Raw genomic sequence first — 21318 nt, forward strand, 5'->3', positions numbered from 1 at the left:
CACGCCTGTCATCCCAGCACTTTGGGGAGCCGAGGTGGGTGGATCACCTGAGGTCACGAGTTCGAGACCAGCCTGACCAACATGGTGAAACCCCATCTCTACCAAAAATACAAAACTTAACCAGACGTGGTGGCTCACGCCTGTCATCCCAGCACTTTGGGAGGTCGAGGCGGGCGGATCACGAGGCCAGGAGATCGAGACCATCCTGGTTAACACGGTGAAACCCCGTCTCTACTAAAAATACAAAAAAAAATTTAGCCTGGCGTGGTGGCAGGTGCCTGCAATCCCAGCTATTTGGGAGGCTGAGGCAGGAGAATCGCTTGAATCCGGGAGGTAGAGGTTACAGGGAGCGCAGATCGCACCACTGCACTCCAGCCTGGGCAACAAGAGTGAAACTGTCTCAAAACAAAACAAACAAACAAACAAAAAAACTGGGCCAGGTGTGGTGGCTCACGCCTGGAATCCCAGCACTTTGTGAGGCTGAAGCAGGCAGATCACCTAAGGTCAGGAGTTTGAGACCAGCCTGGCCAACATGGTGAAAACCCGTCTCTACTAAAAATACAAAAATTAGCCGGGTGTGGTGGCAGCTGCCTGTAATCCCAGCTACCTGGGGGGCTGAGGCAGGATAATTGCTTGAACCTGGGAGGTAGAGGTTACAGTGAGCCAAGAGTGCACCATTGCATTCTAGCCTGGGTAACAAAAGCGAAATTCTATCTAAAAAAAAAAAATATATATATATATATGCGTGGGTGTGTATGTGCACATATACCATATATACACATATATACATATACACATGTATACACATATATACATATACACATATATACATATATACACATATATACATATATAACACATATATACACATATATACATTTACACATATACACATATATACACATATATACACATATACACATATATACACATACATACATTTACACATATATACACATATATACATATATACACACATATATACATATACACATATACATATATACACATATATACATTTACACATATACACATATATACATATACACATATATACACATACACACATATATAGATATACACATATACATGCATACACATATATACATTCACACATATACACATATATACACATAAATACACATATATACACACATATATACATATACACATATATACATATATACACATATATACATATACACATATATACATATATACACACATATATACATATATACACACATATATACATACACACATATATACACATATATACATTTACACATATACACATATATACACATATATACACATATACACACATATATACACATATACACACATATATACATATGTACACACACATATACATATACACATATACATATATACACATATATACATTTACACATATATACATATACACATATATACACATATATACATATATACACACATATACACATATACATGCATACACATATATACATTCACACATATACACATATATACACATAAATGCCTGGTTGCCTGCACCCGCCAGCCTGTTGCAAATGCTCACAAAAGTCTGAAAACAGGAAATTCTAAAAGAAGGTTTGCTTTTGTTTGACAACCAGACAGGCCAGTGATTTAGAGCCAGACCCGGCTGCTTGCCTCCTGGTCAGCCCTCTCGGAGCAGGCAGGTGACGGCACAAATGTCTCGCACAAATGTTGCCCAGGCTCTGAGAATCCGAGAACGCCTTTTGCTGTTTGCAGTTCACGGGGACCTTCCATCAGAACTTCCATCCCGGGCGGGAGATGCCAGTTCCAGATAAATGCATTTAGATGATTTATTATTCCAATTGATTTAATTAGGGTTTAATTTAATTTAAACTTAATTGGGATAATTAAATTTATAATCAGGATAATTAAATTAATTAATTTAATTAATGAAGTGATTAAATGAAATTATTAAATTAATTAATAAATAATTAAATTTATTAATTTATATTCAATTAATTATAAATAAATTATAAATAAATATAAATTATTAAATATTAATTTAATAATTAAATGATTAAATATTAAATAAATATCTGTAAATATTAATTAAATAAATATTTATAAATTTATATTTAACTAATTAATAAATAATAACATTTATTAATTTATATTAAATTCATTATAAATAAATTATAAATAAATATAACCATATAAATTTATATAGTTTTTAATTTAATAATTTAATAATTAATAATTTAATAATTTAATAATTTAATAATTTAATTTAATAATTTATATTAAATTAATTAATAAATAATTAAATGTATTAATTTATATGAAATTAATTATAAATAAATTATAAATAAATATAACTATAAATTATTAAATATTAATTTAATAATTAAATGATTAAATAACTATTAAATAACTATATGTAAATATTAATTAAATAAATATTATTATAAATCTTAATCAAATAAACATTAAATTAATTAATAATTAAAATTAATTATTAATAAATTTAATTATTTATTAATTATAATTAATTATATGATAAAATAATTTATTAATTAAATTACTTTATTAAATTGTCTTTAATATAATTAATTTTATTAATTGATTTAATTAATAAGGTGAATAAAGTGTTTCATAAATTGATTAAATTTATTAATTGATTTAATTAGGATGATTCCTACATCTCGTACACGTGTTTTTAAGAAACGCCACACACTACAAATTTAGTAATTCCTAAATGTCTTGCAGGCCTTCTCAGAGGACGTGCTGTTTTTCTTTAAATATGGGAACCCTATTTTATCTGTCAGTAAGCAGTCCACACGTTGTAATTTTTTTCTTTCATACGCTGTGAAATATGAGGCATTTTTGCTTCCCCCCAACCCCCTTTCTTTGGAAGACAGGGGTTCCTGCTGTCTGGTTTTGCTCCTGTAGCTGAGCGTTGCTTGGGGCCAGCGAGGTTTAAGCGGTGGTTTTGTGCAAAGCTTGGAGCCTGGCTCGTGAAGGCTGCTTACAGAATTATGGATAACGCCGTTATACATGGGACTTCCCACTCTTGCAGCTTCCCAGAGTCAGAGAGGTATTTGTTCTCTGACCAGAGAGCCTTATTTAAAATAAAATAGGACCCACAATGGTGCTGCTGGGCAAAACTTCGTGAGAAATAAAAACTGATAAAAATATGTATATAAATGTTCTGAGAATGAAGCTCTGATTTTTTTTTTTTTTTTTTTTTTTTTTTTTTTTGAGACGGGGTTTCGCTCTTGTTACCCAGGCTGGAGTGCAATGGTGCGATCTGGGCTCACTGCAACCTCTGCCTCCCAGGTTCAAGCGATTCTCCTGCCTCAGCCTCCCAAGTAGCTGGGATTACAGGCGCCCACCACCATGCCTGGCTAATTTTGTATTTTTAGTAGAGATGGGTTTCTCCATGTTGGTCAGGCTGGTCTCGAACTCCTGACTTCAGGTGATCCACCTCCCTGGGCCTCCCAAAGTGCTGGGATTACAGGCATCAGCCACCGTGCCCCGCATATTTTTTTGTTTGTTTTTTCTTTTTTCTTTTTTTGAGACGGACTTTTGTTCTTGTTGCCCAGGCTGGAGTGCAATGGTGCAATCTGGGCTCACTGCAACCTCCGCCTCCCGGGTTCAAGAGATTCTCCTACCTCAGCCTCCCGAGTAGCTGGCATTACAGGTATGTGCCATCACACCCAGCTAATTTTTGTACTTTTAGTAGAGAGGGGGTTTCTCCATGTTAGCCAGGCTGGTCTCGAACTCCTGACCTCAGATGATCCACCTGCCTCGACCTCCCAAAGTGCTGGGATTACAGGCCTGGCTCTTGATATATATATATAAATAGATACATATATATACAATATAAATGTTATATATATTAACTATATATAATATACATATTATATTATATATAGTTAATATATAATATAATATATATGTTATAAAATATAATATATATTATATTTTATAATATATTAATTATTTTATATATTACATAATATAAAATATAATATAAATATATATTATATATTATGTATTATAATTATATATAATATATTATATATTATATATTAAATACTATATATAATATATTATATATAATATGTAATATATATTAACTATTATATATTATAATTATCTATTATATATTATAAAAATATATAATATAGTATATAATATAATATATTATCTAAATAATATATAATAGTTAATATATTATATATTATATATAGTAATATATAATATATTATATATTCTATATAGTAATATATAATATATTATATATTATATATTATATATAGTAATATATAATATATAGTAACTATATATTATATATTATAGAATATTTTATATATATTATGTAATATAATATATATTATAGAATATTTTATATATATTATATAATATAATATATTATATAATATATGTAATATATAATATATTATATATTATATAATATATATATATATTTTTTAAATCTTGCCCCCATTCCTATCTAAGGGGTCTGGGGAGTCGTGCCCCACAAACCATCCATTCTCATCAGATGGGTTTTATTTAACCTTATATACCATGACTTACTTTCCAACCTGACTCCAGCATCACATTACGAGAGAAGGAAAAAAAAATCAGATACTTAACCCCAAAATATGTTTCACTGCCATATCTCGACATGGCCCTGGAAGACCGTTCTTTGTGGGGGGAAATTCGCATCTGCAGAGAATCTGTATTCACACAGCTAGATCTTTTTCTTCCAGGCCGTCCCAATCCTAAAGAGATTAACTAGGAGTCTAGAAACATTTCTCTTCTGCTGTCTCTAAGGGCAGCCACTATGAGACCTCAAAAGAACCTTGCTCTCCACAATCTCTTACCTTAACCCAAACATTTCCTTTCTATGGATCCCAGGTCTTTAAACAAACTCAACCAGTTGTCAACCAATGTTTCAATTCACGGATAGCCTGGAAGACCCCACTTTGAATTGTCTCGCCTTTGTGGACTGAACCAATACCTTTCTTTGCTTTCTTTTTCTTTCTTTCGTTCCATCTTTCTTTCTTTCCTTTCTTTCTTTTGTCTCTTTCCCTTCCTTCCTTCCTTTTCTTTCTTGTCTCTTTCCTTCCCTCTGTCTCTTTCTTTCTTCTTTCTTTCTTATCTTTCTTTTCTCTTTCCCTTCCTCCCTTCTTTCCTTTCTTTCCTTTCTTTCTTTTCTCTTTCCCTCCCTCCCTCTCTTTTTCTTCTTTCTTCCTTCCTTCCTTTTCTCTCTTTCCCTCCCTCCCTCCATCTCTCTCTTTCTTTCTTTCCTTTCTTTCTTCAGATTCACTTGTGGGTCTCAGGTAATTCAAATCAACATTTCAATAGGTTTTTCTGTGGGACTGGAGGAACTGTTTGTAAAATGTAAATGGGAATGGCACTAGAAAGAGAAGGGAATGGGGAGGGGAGGAGGGAAAGGAAGAGGAGGGGGGAGGGAAAAAGAAAGAGGAGAAGGAGAAAGAGGAGGAGGGGGAGAAGGAGGAAGGAGACAGAGAGGAGGAGGAGGGGAGAAGAGGAGGGAAATGAGGAGGGGAAAAGGCAGAGATGGGGAAGATAGCAGAGGAGGACAAAGAGGAGGAGGAGAGAAGGAGGAGGAAGAGGAGAAGGAGAAGAAGGGGGAAGAGGAAAGGGACGGAGAGAAAGAAGGAGGGGAAGAGACAGAGGAAGGAGAGAAAGAGAGGGGAAGAGGAAGGAGAAGGAGGAGGAGGGAAAGGGAAGAGGAGGGGAGGAGGGGAGAGGAGCAGGTGAAGAGAGGAGGGGGACGAGGAGGAGGGGGAGGAGGAGGAGGGGAAGGAGGAGGAGGGGAAGGAGGAGGAGGGGGAGGAGGAGGGGGACAAGGAGGAGGGGAAGGAGGAGAAGGGAGGAGCACGTGAAGAGAGGAGGTGGAGGAGGAGGAGGAGGAGGAGGAGGGGAAGGAGGAGGAGGAGGGAGGAGCAGGTGAAGAGAGGAGGGGGAGGAGAAGGAGGGTGAGGAGGAGGAGGGGGACGAGGAGGAGGGGAAGGAGGAGGAGGGAGGAGCAGGTGAAGAGAGGAGGGGGAGGGGGAGGGGGAGGAGGAGGAGGGGGAGGAGGAGGAGGGAGGAGCAGGTGAAGAGAGGAGGGGGAGGAGGAGGGGGAGGAGGAGGAGGGGAAGGAGGAGGAGGGAGGAGAAGGGGAGGAAGAGAAGTGGGGGAGGGGAAGGGAGGAGGAGAAGGGAAGAGGTGGAGTGAGGACGAGAGAGGAGGAGGAGGGGAAGGGAAGAAGGGAAGGGAAAAGGAGGAGAAAGAGAAGGAGGAGGAGGTGGTGGAGGGAGGAGGAGGGAGAGGAGGAGAAGAGGAAGGGAGGAGGGGGGAGGACGAGGGGGAGGAGAAGGGGAGGAGAAGTGGGGGGGAAGGGAGGAGGAAGAGGGAAGAGGAGGAGTGAGGACGAGGGAGGAGGAGGAGGGGAATGGAGGAGGGGACGGGAAAAGGAGGAGAAGAAGAGAAGGAGGAGGGGGAGGAGGAAAGGGGAGGAGGAGGGAGAGGAGGAGATGGAGGGGAAGAGAAGTGGAGGAGAAGGAGGGGAAGGGAGGAGGATGGGGATGAGGGAAGAGAGGGGGAGGAGGAGGGGAAGGGAGGAGGATGGGGATGAGGGAGGAGAGGGGGAGGAGGAGGGGAAGGGAGGAGGATGGGGATGAGGGAGGACAGGGGGAGGAGGAGGGGAAGGGAGGAGGATGGGGATGAGGGAGGAGAGGGGGAGGAGGAGGGGAAGGAGGAGGATGGGGATGAAGGAGGAGAGGGGGAGGAGGAGGGGAAGGGAGGAGGATGGGGATGAGGGAGGAGAGGGGGAGGAGGAGGGGAAGGGAGGAGGATGGGGATGAGGGAGGAGAGGGGGAGGAGGAGGGGAAGGGAGGAGGGAAAGGGAAAGAAGTGGGGAGGAGAAGGAGAAGGGAGAAAGAGGAGAAGTGGGAGGGGGAAGGGAGGAGGAGGAGGGAAGAGGAGGAGTGAGGACGAGGGAGGAGGAGGAGTGGAAGCGAGAGAAAGGAGGATGGGAAAGAGGTGGAGGAAGGGGAGAAGGAGGAGGAGGGAGAGGAAGATAAGGAGGAGGAAGAGGAATGGGAGGGGGAGCGGAAAAAGAAGGAGGGGAGAAGACCCACAAGAAACATGGTCTGTCCGAGCGTCAGGTGTCAGGATCTCAACATGGATGAGGAAGCTGAGCCAATGAGGCCAGTACAGCCACACTGGAGGGGACACAGAGTCAGCCCAACAGCCTGCAGAGACTCCAGGTGGAAGGTAGACCTCAGTGTGAACGCTCAGCTCTGAAGCTTGCAGGAATCAATCTAGAAGAATTCGTTCACGACCTGCACAAGCACAAATTTGTTTTAGTAGAAGTAACTAAACGTCCTCCCTACAAGAAAACCATGAACAAACCACGAGCTGGTCAGAGTGCAGAGGAGGCAGGAAGTAACGCACAGACTCAATTCACACCATAAATGTCCCTGACATCATTCCTGGCGTGGAAATTGTCTTTCAAATGCATGTCTTGCTTTTGTGGAAATTATCTTTCAAATGCATTTCTTGCTTCTGTGGAAATTGTCTTTCAAATGCATTTCTTGCTTCTGTGGAAATTGTCTTTCAAATGCATTTCTTGGCCCGGCGCAGTGGCTCAAGCCTGTCATCCAGCACTTTAGGAGGCTGAGGTGGGTGGATCACCAGGTCAGGAGATCGAGACCAGCCTGGCCAACATGGTGAAATCCCATCTCTACTAAAAATTCAAAAAATTAGCCGGGAGTGGTGGCGGGCACCTGTAGTCCCAGCTACTCGGGAGGCTGAGGCAGGAGAATGGTGTGAACCCGGGAGGCGGAGCTTGCAGTGAGCCGAGATCACACCACTGCACTCCAGCCTGGGGGACAGACCTAGACTCCCTAAAAACAAACAAACAAACAAACAAAAAATGCATTTCTTGCTTCCGTTGAAATTGTCTTTCAAATGCATTTCTTGCTTCCGTGGAGGACATTGTCTTTCAAATGCATTTCTTGCTTCCACGGACATTGTCTGTCAAATATATTTATTGCTTCTGTGCAAATTGTCTATCAAATGCACTTCTTGCTTTCGTGGAAATTGTCTATCAAATTCATTTCTTGCTTCCGTGGAAATTGTCTGTCAAATGCATTTCTTGCTTCCGTGGAAATTGTCTGTCAAATGCATTTCTTGCTTCCGTGATCATTGTCTTTCAAATGCATTTCTTGCTTCCGTGGAAATTGTCTTTCAAATGCATTTCTTGCTTCCGTGGAAATTGTCTTTCAAATGCATTTCTTGCTTCCGTGGAAATTATCTTTCAAATGCATTTCTTGCTTCCGTGATCATTGTCTTTCAAATGCATTTCTTGCTTCCGTGGAAATTGTCTTTCAAATGCATTTCTTGCTTCCGTGGAAATTGTCTTTCAAATGCATTTCTTGCTTTTGTGGAAATTATCTTTCAAATGCATTTCTTGCTTCCGTGGAAATTGTCTTTCAAATGCATTTCTTGCTTCTGAGGAAATTGTCTGTCAAATGCATTTCTTGCTTCCGTGGAAATTGTCTGTCAAATGTATTTCTTGCTTCCGTGGAAATTGTCTGTCAAATGCATTTCTTGCTTCCGTGATCATTGTCTTTCAAATGCATTTCTTGCTTCCGTGGAGGACATTGTCTTTCAAATGCATTTCTTGCTTCCACGGACATTGTCTGTCAAATACATTTATTGCTTCTGTGCAAATTGTCTATCAAATGCACTTCTTGCTTTCGTGGAAACTGTCTATCAAATTCATTTCTTGCTTCCGTGGAAATTGTCTGTCAAATGCATTTCTTGCTTCCGTGGAAATTGTCTGTCAAATGTATTTCTTGCTTCCGTGGAAATTATCCTTCAAATGCATTTCTTGCTTCCGTGAAAATTATCTTTCAAATTCATTTCTTGCTTCCATGATAATTGTCTTTCAAATGCATTTCTTGCTTCCGTGGAAATTATCTTTCAAATGCATTTCTTGCTTCCGTGGAAATTGTCTGTCAAATGCATTTCTTGCTTCCGTGAAAATTATCTTTCAAATTCATTTCTTGCTTCCATGATAATTGTCTTTCAAATGCATTTCTTGCTTCCGTGGAAATTGTCTGTCAAATGCATTTCTTGCTTTTGTGGAAATTATCTTTCAAATGCATTTCTTGCTTCTGTGGAAATTGTCTGTCAAATGCATTTCTTGCTTCCAAGGAAATCGTCTGTCAAATGCATTTCTTGCTTCCGTGGAAATTGTCTGTCAAATGCATTTCCTGCTTCCGTGGAAATTATCTTTCAAATTCATTTCTTGCTTCCGTGATCATTGTCTTTCAAATGCATTTCTTGCTTTCTTGGAAATTGTCTGTCAAATGCACTTCTTGCTTCCGTGGAAATTATCTTTCAAATGCATTTCTTGCTTCCGTGGAAATTATCTTTCAAATGCATTTCTTGCTTCCATGGAAACTGTCTTTCAAATTCATTTCTTGCTTCCGTGGAAATTGTCTTTCAAATGCATTTCTTGCTTTCGTGGAAATTATCTTTCAAATGCATTTCTTGCTTTCCTGGTGAATTGCAGCATAAGATAATTCGCTAGGTGCTTCTGCTCTACTTTTAGTTGTTTAACTTTTTTTTTTTAGTGTATGTGCAGCTTTTATTTATTTTTAATTTTATTATTATTATACTTTAAGTTTTAGGGTACATGTGCACAATGTACAGGTTTGTTACATATGTATACATGTGCCATGTTGGTGTGCTGCACCCATTAACTTGCCATTTAGCATTAGGTATATCTCCTAATGCTATCCCTCCCCCCTCCCCCCTGTTGTTTAACATTTTTATTTGATCCTTTTATTATTTAATATTTGCTGAACTGTCTTCCTTCATTGGGGAATTTTTTTTTTTTTTTTGATGGAGTTTCGCTCTTGTTGCCCAGGCTGGAGTGCAATGGTGCAATCTGGGCTCACTGCAACCTCTGCCTCCCGGATTCAAGCAATTCTCCTGCCTCAGCCTCCTGAGTAGCTGGGATTACAGGCACGCGCCACCACGTCTGGCTAATTTTGTATTTTTAGTAGAGACAGGGTTTCTCTATGTTGGTCAGGCTGGTCTCAAACTACCAACATCAGGTGATCCACCTGCCGCTTCCTCTCAAAGTGCTGGGATGACAGGTGTGAGCCACCATGCCCAGCCTTGGCATTATTTTAGAGTACAGTGTCCCATGTGCCTCAAGAGAGATGTGCTTATTCAGAAACCCACTCAGGTGCATCGTTTTCTCTTCCCTGCTCTGTGCATGCTAGGAATGCAGCAGGATGAGCCGCAAACAAAACTCCTCAGACACCGGATTAAAGAAGCAATAGGTTTATTCGGCCGGGAGCGTCAGCAGACTCGCGTCTTAAGAGCTGAGTTCCCCGAAAAAGAAATTCTTAGCCTTTTTGAAGACTTACAACTTTAAGGGGTCCACGTGAAAGGGTCGTGATATATCAAGCAAGTGTGGGCAATGTGACTAGGGGCCGCACACGTCAGCTAACAGAACAGAAAGTTTGACAATGTTATTTTCATAGTGTCTGGAATTTACAGATAACACAAATAGTTTAGGTCAGGGGTTGATGTTATTATTTTTACTTTTTGTAACTCCTAGGGTCGGGCGGTGGTGCCAAGGTTGTCTGGCTACTTATCTTACTGAGGTGTAGGGAAAAGAAAGACAGATCAGACTGTCACTGTGTCTATGTACAAAGGAAAGACATAAGAGACTCCATTTTGAAAAAGACCTGTACTTTGAACAATTGCTTTGCTGAGATGTTGTTAATTTGTAGCTTTGCCCCAGCCACTTTGACCCAACCTGGAGCTCACAAAAACACGTGTTGTATGGAATCAACGTTTAAGGGATCTAGGGCTGTGCAGGACATGCCCTGTTAACAAAATATTTACAAGCAGCATGCTTGGTAAAAGTCATCGCCATTCTCTAGTCTCAATAAACCAGGGGCACAATGCACTGTGGAAAGCCACAGGGACCTCTGCCCTTGAAAGCGGCATATTGTCCAAGGTTTCTCCCCATGTGATAGTCTGAAATATGGCCTCGTGAGATGAGAAAGACCTGACCGTCCCCCAGCCCGACACCCGTGAAGGGTCTGTGCTGAGGTGGGTTCGTAAAAGAGGAAAGCCTCTTGCAGTTGAGATGGAGGAAGGCCACTGTCTCCTGCCTGCCCCTGGGAGCTGAACGTCTCGGTATAAAACCCAATTGTACATTTGTCCAATTCTGAGATCGGAGAAAAACTGCCCTATGGTGGGAGGCGAGACATGTTTGCAGCAATGCTGCCTTGTTATTCTTTACTCCGCTGAGATGTTTGGGTGGAGACAAACATAAATCTGGCTTACGTGCACGTCCAGTCATATACCTCCCCTTGAACTTATGACATAGATTCTTTTCTCACATGTTTTTTGCTGTCCTTCTCCTTATTATCACCCTGCCATCCTACGACATTCCTTTTTGCTGAAATAATGAAAATAATAATCAATAAAAACTGAGGGAACCCAGAGGCCGGTGCTGGTGCAGGTCCTTGTGTGCTGAGCGCCGGTCCCCTGGGCCCACTGTTGTTTCTCTATACTTTGTCTCTGTGTTTTATTTCTTCTCTCAGTCTCTCGTCCCACCCAACTAGAAATACCCACAGGTGTGGAGGGGCAGGCTACCCCTTCACTGAGGGAAGAGAGAGACCATCTCATATTGTTTTATATTGTTTTATACTCAGTACCTGTTTTAAGAAAACAACAAGGAAGTAAAACCAAAGGCAGACAGCCTGGTGCCAGGCTGGAAACCAGGCCTACACCTGCCTAGCCTAAACCCAGTAGTTAAAAATCAACTCATGACTTAGAAACCGATGTTATTCATAGATTCCAGACATTGTATAGAAGAACACTGTGAAACTCCCTGCCCTGTTCTGTTTCTCTCTGACCACCGGTGCATGCAGCCCCTGTCACGTACCCACTGCTTGCTCAAATCAATCACGACCCTTTCGTGTGAAATCTTTAGTGTTGTGAGCCCTTAAAAAGGAAAGAAATTGTGCATTCGGAGAGCTCAGATTTTAAGGCAGTAGCTTGCCAATGCTCCCAGCTGAATAAAGCTCTTCCTTCTACAACTTGGTGTCTGAGAGGTTTTGTCTGTGGGTGTTGTGAGCCCTTAAAAGGGACAGATATTGTGCAATCAGAGAGCTGGGATTTTAAGGCAGTAGCTTGGTGATGCTCCCAGCTGAATAAACCTCTTCCTTCTACAACTTGGTGTCTGAGAGGTTTTGTCTGTGGGTGTTGTGAGCCCTTAAAAGGGACAGATATTGTGCATTCGGAGAGCTTGGATTTTAAGGCAGTAGCTTTCCGATGCTCCCAGCTGAATAAAGCTCTTCCTTCTACAACTTGGTGTCTGAGAGGTTTTGTCTGTGGGTGTTGTGAGCCCTTAAAAGGGACAGATATTGTGCATTCGGAGACCTGGGATTTTAAGGCAGTAGCTTGCTGATGCTCCCAGCTGAATAAACCTCTTCCTTCTACAACTCGGTGTCTGAGAGGTCTTGTCTGCAGCTCGTCCTGCAACATTACTTTTGTTTTTTTTTCCCAACTTCTTGCTTTTTCTCTCCTCCTGTCTTGCGAACTAGGCAAGGTGAGGGGACAAGGGCAGCAGGAGGAGTACTGGTCTCCTTCCTTAAGAATATCCCTGGATACTCTCTTTCCCATCTGGCAAGATGGCAGGTGAAAAAGTTGGGAAGGCAGACACTAAAGAGAAGAAACCAGAAGCCAAGAAGGCTGATGCTGGTGGCAAGGTGAGAAAGGGTCACCTCTTGGCTAAAAGGCCCAAGAACGGGAAGCCCCATGGCAGCCACAGCCCTGTCCTTGTCAGAGGAATTGGCAGGTATTCCCTATGTGCCGTGTATTCCGGAAACGCCGTGTACAGGAGGAAGTACTCAGCCGCTAAATCCAAGGTTGAAAAGAAAAAGAAGGAGAAGGTTCTTGCAACTGTTACAAAACCAGTTGGCGGTGACAAGAACGGCAGTACTCACGTGGTTAAACTTCACAAAATGCCTAGATATTATCCTGAAATGCCTAACCTCGTTCTTGAATCACCTAGCCTTGCTTCTCCTGTAAATAAGACTCTATCTAGCTGGGAAAGCCGGACAGACTCCAATTGACCCCTTAATTTATAAGACACTAAGGGCTCCTCACCCAACCGCCTTTCGTAAGGAGTTGAACTGGGTAAACAGATCCTCAGCATTTCAAAGGAACCCAATTAACTGATAAGATACAAGTACCAAGAATGTATGAAGTTCCCAGAAATTTTCCTCCAAGACATAACAACATAAAACCTTGAGTTCGTGTCTGGCATAGACCCTATATCTAATTATAATGAAAGATTTAGAACCTTGCACCTGGTACCGTTGCTCTTCTTGTCACCATTTGTCTTTTAAGTTGTTTATCACTCTGTAACCATTTTGATTTTTTTGATTCTTCCATGTTTTTACTTCTGTAGAATTATTACATTTGAGTCTCCCTCCCCTTCCTAAACCTACGTATAAAAGTTAATCGAGCCCCTTCCTCGTGGCCGAGAGAATTTTGAGCGTTAGCCGTCTGTTTGGCCGCCGGCTTAATAAAGGACTCTTAACTCGGCTCAAAGTGTGGCGTTTTCACTAACTCGCCTGGGTACAACAATCCTACTGAAGATGTGCCTCGAAAGCTGTTGAGCCACGGCAACAAACCCTTCAGTCAGCACGTGAGAAAATGGCAAGCCAGCAGAACACACCAGAAATTTGTCATTGCCACCTCCACCAAAATCGATATCAGCGATGTAAAAATCCAAAAACATCTTACTGATGCTTACTTCAAGAAGAAGAAACTGTGGAAGCTCAGACACCAGGAAGGTGATGGTTTTCCTGAAGCAGCTGGCTAGTGGCTTGTTACTTGTGACTAGACCTCTGTCCTCAATCGAGTCCCTCTATGAAGAACGCACCAGAAATTTGTCATTGCCACATCAACCAAAATTGATATCAGCGATGTAAAAATCCCAAAACATCTTACTGATGCTTACTTCAAGAAGAAGAAACTGTGGAAGCCCAGACACCAGGAAGGTGATGGTTTTCCTGAAGCAGCTGGTTAGTGGCTTGTTACTTGTGACTGGACCTCTGGTCCTCAATCGAGTCCCTCTACAAAGAATGCACCAGAAATTTGTCTGAAGCAGCTGGCTAGTGGCTTGTTACTTGTGACAGGACCTCTGGTCCTCAATCGAGTCCCTCTACGAAGAATGCACCAGAAATTTGTCATTGCCACATCAATCAAAATTGATATCAGCAATGTAAAAATCCCAAAACATCTTACTGATGCTTACTTCAAGAAGAAGCTGCGGAAGCCCAGACACCAGGAAGGTGACATCATCAACAGGAAAAGAGAAATATGAGATTACAGAGCAGCGCAAGATTGATCAGAAAGCTGTGGACGCACAGATTTTACCAAAAATCAAAGCTATTCCTCAGCTCCAGGGCTACCTGGGATCTGTGTTTGCCCTGACGAATGGAATTTATCCTCACAAATTGGTGTTCTAAATGTCTTAAAAACCTCATTAAATAGCTGACTACCAAAAAAAAAAAAAAAAAAAAAAGGAATATCCCTGGAACAAGCAGCAGGTTCCGTAGCAGGAACTTCCTTGGAATCAAAGCAGCTTAATCGGGAAGAGTTTTCCTCATCTGTCCTTCTCACCGGCTTTCCTTTGCCCTGCAAAGGCTGCAGAACACACCGCCTCAAAACATGGGGCTTTGTCACAAAGATTTCTGAAACGAAAGCCAGTGAGAAGGACAGATAAGAAAACCTCTTCCCAATTAAGCCACTTCCTCATCACACCTTGTCTTACCAGGGACCAGGGACTCATGTGCCTGGTTTTATGAAACGAGACCACCACTTCCCCTGTTGCCCTTCCCAGCTTCTCCCCAACCTCCCCTTTTCCCTAGTTTATAAGACAGGACAAAAGGGAGAAAGCAAAAAGTTGGAAAGAAACAGAGGTAAGATAAATAGCCAGATGACTTTTTTATTTATAATATTTTTATAATATTTTATTATTATATAATAATATCTATATTATCTATAATTTAATATAAATATTATAGATATTTAATATAAATATTATAGATATTATAATTAATATATGTTATAATAAATATAATAATATATTATATTATAATAAATATAATAATATATTATATTATAATAAATATAATATATTATATAATATAATATATTATATTATAATAAATATAATATATTATATTATAATAAATATAATATGTATTATTATAATATAATAATAATATATAAATAATATAATATATAAAATAATATAATATATTATATTTATATGATATATTTATATGATATTTATATAATATATTATATTTATATGATATATTATATTATAATATTATAATACATTAAATATATTTATTATATTTAATATATCATAATATAATATCTATATTTTATTATTATTAAAATAATAATTTAAATTTATTATAAAATTTAAATATTAAATTTATTTAATATTTAAATATTGAATTTATTATAAAATGTAAATATTAAATGTATTATAAAATTTAAATATTAAATTTACTATAAAATTTAAATATTAAATAAATTTAATATTTAAGTATTAAATATTAAACTTATTATTTTAATAATAAATATTAAATTTATTATTAATTAAAATAATTTAATAATAATAAAATATTATTTTATTTTAACCACCTGGACCTGGTGGTTAAAATAATAATAATAATAATATTAACCCCTGACCAAAACTACTGGTGTTATCTGTAAATTCCAGACATTGTATGAGAAAGCACTGTAAAACTTTTTGTTCTGTGAGCTGATGCATGTAGCCCCCAGTCACGTTCCTCACGCTTACTTGATCTATTATGACCCTTTCACGTGGACCCCTTAGAGTTGTAAGCCCTTAACAGGGCTAGGAATTTCTTTTTCGGGGAGCTCGGCTCTTAAGATGCGAGTCTGCCGACACTCCCGGCCGAATAAAAGACCTCTTCCTTCCTTAATCCGGTGTCTGAGGAGTTTTGTCTGCGACTCGTCCTGCTACAGTTTCAGGGACTCGTGTGCCTGGTTTTGTGACAGGAAAGGAGGGGTCCTGGTCCAGACCCCAAGAGAGGTTCCTGGATCTCGTGCAAGAAACAATTCAAGGCCAGTCCACACAGTGCAAAGCAAAAGCACGTTTATTAACAGAGGACAGGCTGGGGAGCGGTGGCTCACGCCTGTCATCCCAGCACTCTGGGAGGCCGAGGCAGGTGGATCACCCGAGGTCAGGAGTTCAAGACCAGCCTGGCCAACATGGTGAAACCCCATCTCTACTAAAAATACAAAATTAGCCGGGCATGGTGGTGGGCACCTGTAATTCCACCACTTTGGGAGGCCAAGGCAGGTGGATCACCTGAGGTCAGGACTTCCAGACCAGCCTGGCCAACATGGTGAAACCCCATCTCTACTAAAAATACAAAATTAGCCAGGCGTGGTGGTGCACACCAGTAATCCCAGCTACTGGGGAGATTGAGGCAGGAGAATGGCTTGAACCCCGGAGGCGGAGGTTGCAGGGAGCCAAGATCGCACCACTGCACTCCAGCCTGGGCAACAGAACAAGACTCTATCTCAAAATAAATAATAATAATAATCGGCTGGACGCAGTGGCTCACACCTGTCATCCCAGCACTCTGGGAGGCCGAGGTGGGCAGATCACCTGAGGTTAGGAGTTCCACACCAGCCTGGACAACATGGTGAAACCCCGTCTCTACTAAAAATACAAAAAGTAGCTGGGTGGCGTGGCAGGCTGTAATCCCAGCTACTCGGGAGGCCAAAGCAGGAGAATCACTTGAATCCGGGAGGTAGAGGTTGCAGTGAGCCAAGATGGTGCCACTGAACTCCAGACTGGGTGACAGAGCGAGACTCTGTCTCAAAAAATAATAATAATTATTATTATATTATATTATTATTATATTCTATTATTATATATATTACATATAATGTCATCATAATTATATATTATATTATTATATATGATTACATTATATATTATATTATTATATATTATATATTATATTATTATATATGATTATATATTATATATTATATTATTATATATGATTATATATTATATATTACATTATTATATATGATTATATATTATATATTACATTATTATATATGATTATATATTATATATTACATTATTATATATGATTATATATTATATATTATATTATTATATATGATTATACATTATATATTATATTATTATATATGATTATACATTATATATTATATTATTATATATGATTATACATTATATATTATATTATATAATTATATATTATATATTATATTATAATATATAATTTTATATATTATATATTATATTATAATATATAATTTTATATATTATATATTATATTATTATTATATAATTTTATATATTATATTATTATGATATATAATTATATATAATATATTATATTATATTACAATATATAATTATATATATTATGTTATATTATTATTTATAATTATATATTATATATTATATTATATTATTATATATAATTATATATTATATATTATTATATTATTATATATAATTATATATTATATATAATTATATTATATTATTATATATAATTATATAATTATATATAATTATATTATATTATATTATTATATATAATTATATAATTATATATAATTATATTATATTATATTATTATATATAATTATATATTATATAATTATATTATATTATTATTTATAATTATATATTATATATTATTATATTATATAATATATAATTATATATTATATGTTATAATTATGTTATATTATTATTATATATTATTAATTATTATCATTATATCACAGAAAAATAGCTGAAGGCCACCGAGGTAGGTCATCTGTCAACACCCTCCATGTTTTATGTTTGAGGAAATCCAGAGACGTCTGTAATTGCCACAGAATTCCTAAGACGTGGGCGAGCATGAAGTGACGTGCACTAATACCTTTGCTGTAGGAAAAACACAATCTTCCTAGCCACATTTACGAGCCTTTCCCTCCAAGGGCTTTCGGATGCAAACGCATACACGCTCAGGATGCAGAAATTAAAAGGTTCTCAACGTCCCCTGTGCAACTAAGGTTTTTTTTTTTTGAAGCTGGTGTTTCCAGGATTGCAGGTCCCGACCACCCAGTTGCAAAAGCCAGGCAGGGAGCCAGGGCAACGAGGAGGAAGAACCTTCCTTCTGCAAAGCGTGCGTGACTTCACCAGCCCGGGCAAGATCCACAGAGTGTCCAGAAGGAAGGCTTAGCCAAGAACAAAATAGAAAATAGCTTGCTCGCTTGTAAAATTTAACTGTTCTTTGCAATTGCAAGAGCCACGATTTTTTTTTAATAACATGAATACGTGAGTACGTGTGTCTAAATGTACCTTGCCTCTAAGAACTTGGTAAAAAGTGATTTTAACTTCAGCCTTGGAGGGAGTCTCTGAACCCACAGAGCTCAGCACATCTTAAATTCATGGAGTTTTTGGCAAGCGCATGGGGCGCCGTCTCCAGCCTCTAAATACTCATTTTATGCGATTTTTTTTCATCTTAAATTCATGGAGTTTTTGGCAAGCGCATGGGAGCGCCCTCTCTAGCCTCTAAATACTCATTTTATGCGATTTTTTTTTCAGTTGAAGAAAATGTCAAAAGGTCATCACAGCTGTGTGGAGGAAAAGTTAAATATTAAATTTGAACTCAATTGAAGATGGACACAAGCAATGATCACCAAGTCCCAAAACAGGGTTGAGGCCTTCATCCAGTGGTGTTTCACAGAAATCTCTATTTCAATCTATTCTTTTTTTTTTTTTTTTTTTTTTTAGAGATGGAGTCTTACTCTGTTGCCCAGGCTGGAGTGCAATGGTGCAATCTCAGCTCACTGCAACCTCCACCTGCCGGGTTCAAGCCATTCTCCTGCCTCAGCCTCCCGACTAGCTGGGACTACAGGTACCTGCCACCACACCCGGCTAATTTTTGTTTTATCTTTATTTTTATTTTTTTTGTGACAGAGTCTCGCTCTGTCACCCAGGCTACAGTGCAGTGGCGCGATCTTGACTCACTGCAAGCTCTGCCTCCCGGGTTCACGCCATTCTCCTGCCTCAGCCTCCCGAGTAGCTGGGACTACAGGTGCCTGCCACCACGCCCGGCTAATTTTTTTTTGGCATTTTTAGTAGAGACGGGGTTTCACCGTGTTGGCCAGGATGGTCTCAATCTCCCGACCTCGTGATCCGCCCGCCTCGGCCTCCCAAAGTGCTGGGATTGCAGGCATAAGCCACCGCGCCCGGTCACACCTGGCTAATTTTTGTATTTTTAGTAGAGATGGGTTTTCTCCATGTTGGTCAGGCTGGTCTCCAACTCCTGACCTCAGGTGATCCGCCCACCTCAGCCTCCCAAAGTGTTGGGATGACAGGGCTGAGCCACCATGCCCGGCCTACTGTTTTTCACAGAGCTTGTACTAATTTACATTCCCACCAGGAGTATATAAAGCATTCTCTTTTCACCACACCCACACCAGTATCTTTTTTTTTTTTTTTAACTTTTTAATAATGGTCATTCTGCCTGGGGCAAGATGGTGTCTCAGTGTGATTTTAATCTGCATTTCCCTGACTATTACTGAAGTTGAGCATAAAACCTTGTATTTGACATGATGCAAATTTCATCTCCATTTAAACAACAAAGAAAACAGTGGCCAGGCACGGTGGCTCATGCCTGTAATCCCAGCACCTTGTGAGGCCGAGGTAGGTGGATCACCTGAGGTCAGGAGTTTGAGACCAGCCTGACCAACATGGTGAAACCCCATCTCTACTAAAAATACAAAAATTAGCTGGGTGTGGTGGCAGGTGCCTGTAATCCCAGCTACTCAGGAAGCTGAGGCAGCTTGAACCCGGGAGGCAGCTTCAACCCTGGAGGCAGAGGTTGCAGTGAGCCAAAATCGAGCCATTGCACTCCAGCCTGGGCAGCAAAGACAGACTCTGTCTCAAAAAAACAAAAAACAAAAAAACAAACAAAAAAAAGGCCGGGCGCGGTGGCTCCCACCTGTAATCCCAGCACTTGGGAGGCCGAGGCGGGCGGATCACGAGGTCAGGAGATCGGGACCATCCTGGCCAACATGGTGAAACCTGTCTCTACTAAAAATACAAAAGTAAGTCAGGTGTGGTGGCAGGTGCCTGTAAACCCAGCTACTATGGAGGCTGAGGCAGAAGCATCACTTGAACCTGGGAGGCAGAGGTTGCAGTGAGCTGAAATCGAGCCACTGTACTCCAGCCTGGATGACAAAGCGAGACTCTGTCTCAAGGAAGAAAAACAAAAAAACAAAAAAACAAAAAAAGGCCGGGCACAGTGGCTCCCACCTGTAATCCCAGCACTTTGGGAGGCCGAGGCGGGCGGATCATGAGGTCAGGAGATCGAGACCAGCCTGGTCAACATGGTGAAACCCCATCTCTACTAAAAATATAAAAATTAGTCAGGCATGGTGGCGGGTGCCTGTAATCCAGCTACTGTGGAGGCTGATGCAGGAAAATCGCTTGAACCCAGGAGGCGGAGATTGCAGTGAGCCGAGATTGAGCCACTGCACTCCAGCCTGGGCGACAGAGAGAGACTCTGTCTCAAGGAGAAAAAAAAAAAAAAAAAAAAAAAGGCCAGGTGCTGTAGCTCACACCTGTAATCCCAGCACTTTGGGAGGCCGAGGCAGGTGGATCACCAGAGGTCAGGAGTTTGAGACCAGCTTGGCCAACATGGTGAAAACCCATCTCTACTAAAAATACAAAAATAAGTTAGGCGTGGTGGTGGGTGCCTGTAGTCCCAGCTACTCAGGAGGCTGAGGCAGGACAATTGCTTGAACCCAGGAGACAGAGGTTGCAGTGAGCTGAGATCATGCCACTGCACTCCAGCCTGGGTGACAAAGCGAGACTCTGTCTCAAGGAAAAGAAAAAAAAAGGAGAAGAAAAAAAAAGTGGGGAGAAAGTGGGTGTGAGGGCTGGAGCCATAGCAGTTGTTTTGGACTCCGAGGTGATTCTGGAATGAATATATGGGGAAATTTGCCATTCTTCACTCATTTCTACTTCTTGCTGGGGGAAAGGTGGGTATAAGGGCTGGAGCCCCAGCAGCCACCTTGGATTCTGAGGCGATGCTGGAATGAACATATGGGGGAATGTTACCATTCTTCATCCATTTCTGCGTCTTGCTGGGGGAAAGGTGGGTAAGAGGG

At 40.0% G+C, this 21318-nt stretch overlaps 1 protein-coding gene across 1 annotated transcript; it reads left to right on the top strand.

Annotated features, from left to right (window-relative positions):
• Positions 1 to 12624: 12624 nt before the first annotated feature.
• LOC129053146 (large ribosomal subunit protein eL6-like) lies at positions 12625 to 14399 on the top strand. The gene has a single exon (XM_054545310.2). The coding sequence runs from the start codon at positions 12732 to 12734 to the stop codon at positions 13173 to 13175; it is 444 nt and encodes a 147-aa protein (XP_054401285.1). The 5' UTR covers positions 12625 to 12731; the 3' UTR covers positions 13176 to 14399.
• Positions 14400 to 21318: the final 6919 nt, after the last annotated feature.

This window comes from Pongo abelii, chromosome Y (assembly GCF_028885655.2).
Source record: "Pongo abelii isolate AG06213 chromosome Y, NHGRI_mPonAbe1-v2.0_pri, whole genome shotgun sequence".
NCBI classification, from domain to species: domain Eukaryota; kingdom Metazoa; phylum Chordata; class Mammalia; order Primates; family Hominidae; genus Pongo; species Pongo abelii.